Raw genomic sequence first — 9,283 nt, 5'->3', positions numbered from 1 at the left:
TTATAAATTAGGACGATTGTTGTAATATTTATGTCACTTTGGTATCTTTTGCCTCTCTTTTACAAGCTTTCTGTTATTTAGATATGTTATGGTAAAAATGAAGAGAAAGGTAAAATAAAAATCGTATTGATGATAGAGACAAAAATACTGTAGAGTGCTGTCAAGATTGAATAGCCATACTTTATAGCACGTTGACACAGGCACTCGTCTCTGAAAAAAATTCCTATATAAAAGGTATATAGGATTTTTTTCAGAGACAAGTGCCTGTGCACGTTGACCAAGATTCGGCAACAATACAATCAGCCTAATTTTTTCAGATATATGCAACCCGAGAATCCAATAATACGTGTTATAGTATGTCTCAGATGCAACTTAACATCAGTTCTAAGTCTTCATGTAGCAAAGACCAGCGACTCTTTTCACAAAACATCCTACGTTTGAAATTGATCGTAAGTTATAATGAAAAGTGTATGACTTACAAGTATTTTTACTCTTAAGATTTTTTGTGAAAAGAGCCGCAGGCATTTAAATCTCTTTTTAAACCTTCTCTAGGCTATGCCTGTGTGTGGGACCTGTAAGGCTGTATGCATGCCCTTTGTTGGACCCAATACATCTCTATCTACAACAAGAAATAGACACCATTGCAATCTACGATTTATTTTTATACAGAAAGAGGGAATGGAGGATGGTGCATGGTATACCAAAAATGAATTGCTTGATTCTTAAGAAGTTGGTTTCATAAGGGAAGAGTATTTCCACATGTTCCATATGATATTTAGGTTCATCAAAAGGAATTGAAAAATATGGCTGTGTTAAAACCACAAAATCTTCTCTGAGTACAGACAAACCAATGCATCTAGGAAAGTTTCTTCTGTTCTTCTGCAGGAATGGACAAAAAAAATGAATAGCAAAATCCAGTTAAGTTTTTATTCAGAAACTTAAAATGCATTTAAATTTTATATATGTAGGTCCAGCCATGCTCTAAAACTCTTCCAGGTGCACAGGTTTGTCTGTACTCAGAGTGAAATTTGTGGTTTAAATACAGCCATATTTGCTAAAAAGTTAAGATGGAACCTTAAAGTAATTAAACATGGTTAATAGGTTTGTCAAAAAGTTCAACTAAATGCATCCTGTTATCTTCAAATTATACATATTTACTTTGTATAGTCATACATGTTTGGCCCTAGTTGATTGGGTAATTACTGCTTCATTGGTAGGAATTTTTATAACTGCACATTTCGGGCAAGTCGTTCAGCATGTTCAGTTGGAACTGTTCATGCTGTTAATTAATGATTGATGTCAGTATCTTCAGGTGAGGAGTAGAGGGTGTACCCCCCTCCCCTTTTGATTGGAAAAAATCATTTTTTGGCATAAAATCATCAAAATTTGTTTAATTGGTATAATTATGTTCAATTTTATTGAATTACACCCCCCTTCAAAATTCCTGGATGTTTATGGAATATAACTTGATGTCGAGTAATTTTTCTCCCTTTTCTTTTATGTATATCCCTTTGGTTGTACTACATTCATATTTTTCTAAGATTATTGGAATTTTCCTCTTATGCTTTGAAGATACTGAAATTGTATAATTTCTAGGCTTCAGGATGCTTTTTTCTACCTTGTCACCACCATCACACAATATTCCATTTTTATTATGGGGCGCGATAACTGTCAAAAAGAAAAAGAATCTTTTTTGATTGGTCAATTCATACTGATGAGAGAAATTTGACAAGATAGATTAGTTGTCAATGCTTGTATAATCATGATATTAAAATATTTATGATTTACTTTATTTTGGTGTTGTTGTGTACTTTTTACCTCATACTCTTTTGTCATGTTTGTGGGGAATATTTAGACCAATTCCATTCAGGAGCAAAAAAGAAAAATATTAATACCCATTCTTGTTTTATTGTTATTTTACCGAAATATTCTGTATTGTAAAGTCATGAAAGTTATGTTGATTAGCAATAGTAATCAGTTAAACATTTGTAAACAACTTATCTCCCCTTTCTAAATCACATTCATTCATTCATTCGATTCAGATTTGTCAGAGCAACAAAATTAAGTATTCAGGAAAAAAAAGGTTTTCCTATATCATGTATATATCCATGAACATTGGAACTCATTAAAATAAAAAATATCCATAATTTTATCTTTGCTAAGGCTACCCGTAAGAAAATCCTGAATATTTCCAAAGTGATGGCAACCCAATGACACAAAAAGCCAAAAGAAATCTAGGTCAGCATATGGTAATCAACAATAGACAAGTGTCTATACCAGATGTCAAATTCCAAATACTTAAAAGTCTAAACAAGCATTTTTAAAAGTTAAAAGTCTGAATAAAAGCAGATATTATAAATGATTTGCCATCAGCACCAAATAACCTTAGGATAAATTGTAAGATGTACAGGTAACGAAAGAAATTGACAACAAGATTCTTGATAAAAAAAGAAGTATTCTCTTAACAGAATCAAACCAAAACCAGGCATCCATTTTCTTTTCACCTGTTTTATCATGTTTATATAATTTTTATATATCATAATTCAGGAATTTTTATTTATTGCAGATGAATGTAATGCTTCAATGATGAGAGTCAATCTGTAAATAGCGGCAAGCCAAGATGTCCAACTTTAGAGTGTTCTCAACCAAATGTGTTACATTTTTGAGGAATACATCTAATATTTCCAGCTCAACAACACTCAGGAGATTCCTTTCACAAAAGTCTTATACATATTACAATCCTGAAAGTCAAAGCAGATTAACCAAATTATTAACACAAATCTGTGGTGGGTGTATAGCTTGTGGTTTATCAGTGTATTGTTTGAAGGACAGAAAATTTTTCACAAACAAATTTATAGTGAATGCCTTAGAACCTTCAGATGACAATATACCCAGAATGCCATACAGTTTCCTGGCAGATATTGTAGAAATGGCACAACCAGCTGTAGTTTATATTGAAGTTAAGATACGGTAATTTGGACAATAAGACAGAAATAAAATCAAAGTAGACAAAAAATGAACATCTACAGTTCTTGATTGAATTGTTTTAAATATTGATTGATCAGATGATCAATAAAACTAATTTTTAACAGTAACCTCCTTAATCAGTAGATCAATCTACATAAATTTTCATTGTAAGTATATTTCAGGGGCAGATCCTGGATTTTTATAAAGGGGGAGGGGCATAATTGCCTCAAACTTTACATATATATACAGCCAATCTGATTAAGGTGAAAAATTTGTTGGATGATTTTATGTTAAAAAATATCTATTTTTCAACCAAAAAGAGGGGGAGATATGCCCTCACTCCAGGTTCTTACTCCCCCTGAATCTGTCACTGTAAAATGATAAAATGGTCCATTAAACATGATTCTCAATTTTGTTGTGATGATATACAGTTGATGTTTTCTACACTAAATTTTGTCTTCAATGAAACTTACAATACCTAATGCTTCAAAACTTGATTTGACAAAGTATGAAATGATAATTGTACGACCATCAACATTGATTCTTTAACAACAACTGATTCCTATGTTCACGCATGATTTATATTGCAGCTTAAACTGTATGAAGGTAAATCTAGAAAAGCACTCTTGACACATGAAATTTATAAAGTGATGTTTTCATATTTTAAACCATGTCATTGTTACATGTACATGATGTATATGTTTTTTTTAAGTAAAACTGCTATTATATAACATTTATAAATTGGTATTACAAACTTTAGGCTTTTCACAAACAAACAGAAAATATTAAACAATTTTAAACTAATGAATTTCAGTAATCCATATGGACAAGGTGTTGTGAAATCTCATGGATCAGGATTTATAGTACGTGAGGATGGACTTGTTCTGACAAATGCACATGTGATAAGCCGACAAACAGTTGTTGACGTGAAGCTACAGGACGGTCGTGTAGTAAAGGGACAAGTTCAGGCTGTTGATTCAGTGACTGATCTGGCTACTGTTAAAATTAATGAAGTAAGTATAAAGTTATTTTAGTTGTGGACTGCTATGAATGAAAATAGATGTGAGGTATATGTCCATGAGACAGCAACCAAACAACACATATAACAAAAATTAGTAATTGGCATTTCCGCTTTCCTGTCTTTATTTTTTCTTAAATTTCTTTAATTGGAGTTTTTAAGGTTCAATATACATGTATATGAAGTTGCCACTATAAAACCTTGAAAACCAAAGGTTTGCACATGTATTCAATGGCATTAAGTTAAAATTTTAATTTACAATGGCAAGAGAAAAGTAATATTTATGTTATATTGGCAAGAATCTTACAGTGCACCATAATTATTAAGCTGGACTGATATGACTTATATAATGAACATAACTAAATAAAATCTACATGATTTACTGTATGGTACCAGCAATTGATCAAGATATTTCTAAAAAGAGTGGAGATGCTGGGGTTTAAGAGTGTTCCACCTTGAAAAGCTTAGTTTGAGTTTGTTTTGCATTGATTTTTATGTATGACTTAAAACAAAATTTTAAGAAAGGCTGTTCCAATGCATCGGATGTAAATACAGTCTATTTAGTTATCGAGTTATAATATTACTTTTGATTGCCCTTCGTATCTAATTTAGTTTTATGTGATATTGATAGTTGCTTTTTGACAGCTAGTGTAAAAAATAAATTAAGATCTGAATACATGTATAAAAAATTGTTTTTTTTTTTTTTCATATTGTCAGTTTTTTGCTTGCATTGATTGATTTCTTTGGGTCATTTTTCTATAATCAGTACTTTTAAAGAATGCATTTTTACAACTTATTATTCTTTACAATAGCAGAAGGGCATTATGTTTTTTGGTCTGTGTGTCTGTCCGTTCATCCAACTGTCCATCCCATATCAGGTTAGAATTATGGTTTATGGAAGGTTAAAGTTTGGGTAATTGTAGTTTTTGATAACACCAATTAGAAACTTCAATAGTACACATCTTAACTTTTGAAGTGAACAATTTAGAATATATGCTCAATAAGGCTTTTTACAGATTTCTTGGTTTACTAAACATGGAAATGTGATACATGTAGACTGTGGGAGCTGGGCTTTGTTTTTATTGGACACATATTCTTGTTTATTCATTGAATCTTGTCTGAATCCTTATGTTAACATGTACACACTAAGTATGACACCTGACTTATATGTTTAGAAAAACTTGCCAGTGCTAAAATTGGGAAAGTCTTCAGCATCAAGACCAGGAGAATTTGTATTAGCAATGGGCAGCCCTTTGACATTAAACAATTCTGTGACACATGGTATAATTAGTACTGTTAATCGAGGCAGCAGAGAATTGGGAATGGAAGTTCGTGATATGGAGTATATACAGACAGACGCAGTAATCACGGTATGTATGAGGTTCTTACTGGGTTTTACAGAATAGAGAACAGTCAGGGGTACTACTTGTACAAGTAATTTTTATTTACTTGAAGAAGTAATATTAATATACTTATATAAGTAAATTTGTAGGATACTTATACAAGTGTATTTTATTTACTTGTATAGGTAAAAAAAAATTGGCTTAGTTATATCCCTTAGACATTCAGATTTTTTTACTTATATAAGTGAAAAAGTCATTCTTCTTTTCTTGAATTCTTAGGACTTCTTTGCACTAATAGAATTTTAAATTGTCTGTCCTTTGCAGATGTCTTAACTAATCATTTAAGTGTAATTTCATGGACAATGAAAATCTCACTTGTCTGTTATCTTCAGAACACTGCTCATTTACAAGCCTCCAAAGAGCAGTTTTTGAAGGCCTTGAGCAAATAACTTAAGATCTTTGTGCAATCAGTTTCTTTGTTGAATTAATGAGATGAAACATTGAACTCCAATAAAAATTATGAGCTAACCTGGGAAAAATCATTAAAGGCATGTTTTTACATCTCAAAACTTGAGAATTTTTGTGGAATTGTAAAAAAAAATTACTTATACAAGTGAATTTTTGAGAAAATTTAGGGGGGATTATTCAAACATTATAATTAACTTATATAAGTATATTTTTTTTTCTTCTTCAAGTAAATAAATTTTACTTGTACAAGTAGTACCCCTGACTGGAGAATAAGGGTACCAAAAAAAAAATAACAAGTCAAAGATATAAAGAATATAGAATAATGGGGGGATAAAATTTAAAGAATAGAGAATAATGGGTAAGAAAAATAAAGAATAGAAAAATTAGAAAATCGTGAAAAAAATAAATCACTGCTTACTAGGTTGGAAAAGGCTAAAAGTGAAAAAAAGGCATCTTCAAAAATAAGTTGTTTTACAGTATTTTATAAGATTTTTATCTCATTTATATACAATGCATATCTTTCTTTTCCTGACTTTGAAATAAATGCTTTACAGCTACATATGTTAAGTACATTGCATTAATTTCATTTCAGAAAGGAAATTCTGGAGGACCTTTAGTAAACATGGTGGGTATCTTAAATTTATTTTAAGTGAAGTAAATAGCAGGGTTTTCTAATCCAATATCTTTGTGTCAAGTTTAAGCATTAAGAATTTAATTTAAACCAAATGTATCAAAAATAGGGATAAATTTTGTCATCTGCATCATTGTTTGACATCAGAAATTTCAACATTTTTTAGAAGGGATGTTAAGCACATAAATGCAGAAAAGTGCTTCATAAATACCAAATTTTCATTTGAATTACAAATGCTGTCCTTGTAACAAGTTTATATTATTATTTTGGAGATTTTATCTGAATTGTAAAATTTTGACAAATATGCTAAACATGATATTTTATTTTTTATTCAGAAAGGTGAAGCCATTGGTATAAACACACTAAATGTAATGGCCGGGATTTCATTTGCTATACCATCAGATAGAGCTGCTGAGTTTCTGAGGAAAGCAGAAGAGCTAGAAAAGAGGGGCAAGTATTGCCTAATATTGTTTTATTTTGTAATACATGTATACTGTTTGAATCTTAAAAATTATCTTTAGAAAAAAGTAATTCAGACTAAGGTATCAAATTATTGGAATTGCTTTTTACCATTTGGAGTAGGAACTGCTGATCTTCCTGTAGCACCTGAGTATACCCTCCCAGACTAATTTTACAGAATTTAATTTTAAAGCATTATTGAAGAAATTAGGACTGAAAGGTAAATCATCGAAAAGACAAAAAGTTCTTAATGGTCCAAACTGAAGTAGCCATTATTTATACATTGTATTTATAAATATATCATCTTTTTTATACAGCTGCCAAAAAAGGATGGTTTGGTATGGGAAGTAAAGCTGTTACAACAAAACAGAATCGTTATATAGGAATAACAATGTTTACACTCTCTCCAGAATTTCTGTCAGATTTACAGTCTAGAGCACCCAACTTTCCACAACACATAACCTCAGGAGTTTTAGTACCCACAGTTATACATGGGTCCCCTGCTCACAGGTTAGAAAATATTACTGTTAATACTGTATTCAAACTCACAAAAACCTAAGATGCTTGGTATATTCAAGATAGGAAATTTAAAGGAGTAGGGGCATTAAGGGCCGGTTTTGGCCCAAGAAAACAAAGTTTTTGAAAACTATTTCAGATATGCACATAATGTTTGGAAATGCATAAAATTAAGAAATATAAATAAATTGCATAAGATTTTGTATGTTATGAAGTCACAATTACATCATAATTATGCACCATTTTCATGAAAATGAAGAAAACTGCAGAATTTATACAGTTTTCAGTTGTTATTTCCTTTGTTGAAACATCGTGCGCAGCCGAGAAACAACAAAATAATTTAAGAGAAGCTTTATTATAACTATTGACACAATTCAACCAAATATAAAGTTGTTTCTTGGGTGCGCAGATACCTTTCCAATCTAATATATACTTAAAAGTGGTTGTAAAACAAGTAAAATACAAATTATTTACATAATTTAATACAAATTTCTTTATGGGTTGTTGCCATGGTAACTCGTTAAATATGAATATTTTTTTTAATTTTCTGAATACTTTGAACACTTTTTTCCTTAGTGTAGTTAGGACAAATTTAAGAATATGTATGGAAACTTTGTAATTTTCACTAATATTAGGCCTTATTGCCCCTACTCCTTTGAATTATTGCCCCTACTCCTTTGAATTGAAGGAAATAAATACATTCTACCAAGTAGATGCATATTATGACAAATATTGTTTCATCAAAACACACCTATATCAACAATAGAGTAGAACAAAATTTATGTATCAATAACAATGATTTTAAGAAAAATTTAAAACATTTTTTTCGCCTATTGTGTGTGCTTTCTATACAAATGCTCACCTATTTAGAAATGATTAATTCAGTAATATGTCATAAATTTAAAAGGGATAAATGCATTATTATTTTGATTTTCAGTTTATATAGTTCAACGAGCCAAAGTTGTATGCACAATTTTATCAAAATCTTTGACATAGACCAATTACTGTACCTTGACCTTAATCACTTTCTCAATGTAATTTTTTGTAGAGCTGGAATTCAACCTGGTGATGTTATTGTGAAAATCAACGATAAGGATATAAAATCTTCGGCTGAAGTTTATAAGATCTTAGAGACTAGTGATACTCTCATTGTACAAGTTTACAGACAGAATCAGAAATTTCAGCTTACAATTACACCAGATACAATAGATTAATGATATATGTATTTTTATCTTATTTTCTTAAAAGTAAAACTTGTAGCATGCCTGGGTACATGATTTACAAGACCTTAATCTAGGCTTTTGAGTCTATGAGTCTTTGTAGACAAAATGCTTATCTGGCATTCAAAATATTAAGCCTGGTATCTATGATGAGTTTATTGAATGAATTCCTTTTTCTTTAGGTTTTCAGGGTTTAGATTGCATGAAATGTAATCAAAACTCCTTATGTCATTGGATTGGTAGCTATATCTACCAAGCCTCATTCCTACCTTGGAGAATGCAAACAACTGAGTGCAGTGAAATGAACATTCTTGTGAATATCCATGCCTGTGTCAACCAAAACATTTTGTTAATGATATGTACTCAGCTATTCAAGTTACTAATTGATGTGTATGTGTATAACCATACTTGTCAAAAAAACTGTTTTATTAAAAACTAAGTTGTGCATGGTGTTTGAATCTGTCTGTATTAAAAATAAGTTCAAGTTCAACTACAATTATGAATAAAGGCAGATAATTCCAATTCATAATATTGCATAAATGTGTTCAATTCAGCTTAAGGGAGCTACCATTTGATTTTTATGTGGGGCTAGGATGAAATTTGAAAAAAGGCAGGACAGGAGTTTTGAGTTAAAGAAAAAAGGCAGGATGAGCAACTTGGC

At 30.7% G+C, this 9,283-nt stretch overlaps 1 protein-coding gene across 4 annotated transcripts; it reads left to right on the top strand.

Annotated features, from left to right (window-relative positions):
- On the top strand, positions 1-9,067 carry LOC127706096 (serine protease HTRA2, mitochondrial-like). 4 transcript variants are annotated; one of them, XM_052210554.1, is made up of 9 exons: positions 1-41; positions 318-354; positions 2,567-2,970; positions 3,782-3,980; positions 5,161-5,355; positions 6,389-6,421; positions 6,763-6,877; positions 7,204-7,396; positions 8,451-9,067. In XM_052210554.1, the coding sequence occupies exons 3-9, from the start codon at positions 2,621-2,623 to the stop codon at positions 8,614-8,616; spliced, it is 1,251 nt and encodes a 416-aa protein (XP_052066514.1). In that variant the 5' UTR covers positions 1-41; positions 318-354; positions 2,567-2,620; the 3' UTR covers positions 8,617-9,067. The 4 variants fall into 4 exon arrangements, with proteins under 4 accessions (XP_052066514.1, XP_052066516.1, XP_052066515.1 ...); XM_052210556.1 differs by lacking the exon at positions 318-354; XM_052210555.1 differs by lacking the exon at positions 318-354 and having other exon boundaries at positions 1-91.
- The last annotated feature ends 216 nt before the right edge of the window (positions 9,068-9,283 follow it).

Source organism: Mytilus californianus, unplaced genomic scaffold (assembly GCF_021869535.1).
Source record: "Mytilus californianus isolate M0D057914Y unplaced genomic scaffold, xbMytCali1.0.p SCAF_6, whole genome shotgun sequence".
NCBI lineage: Eukaryota > Metazoa > Mollusca > Bivalvia > Mytilida > Mytilidae > Mytilus > Mytilus californianus.
This window is presented reverse-complemented; position numbering and strand designations above follow the sequence as displayed.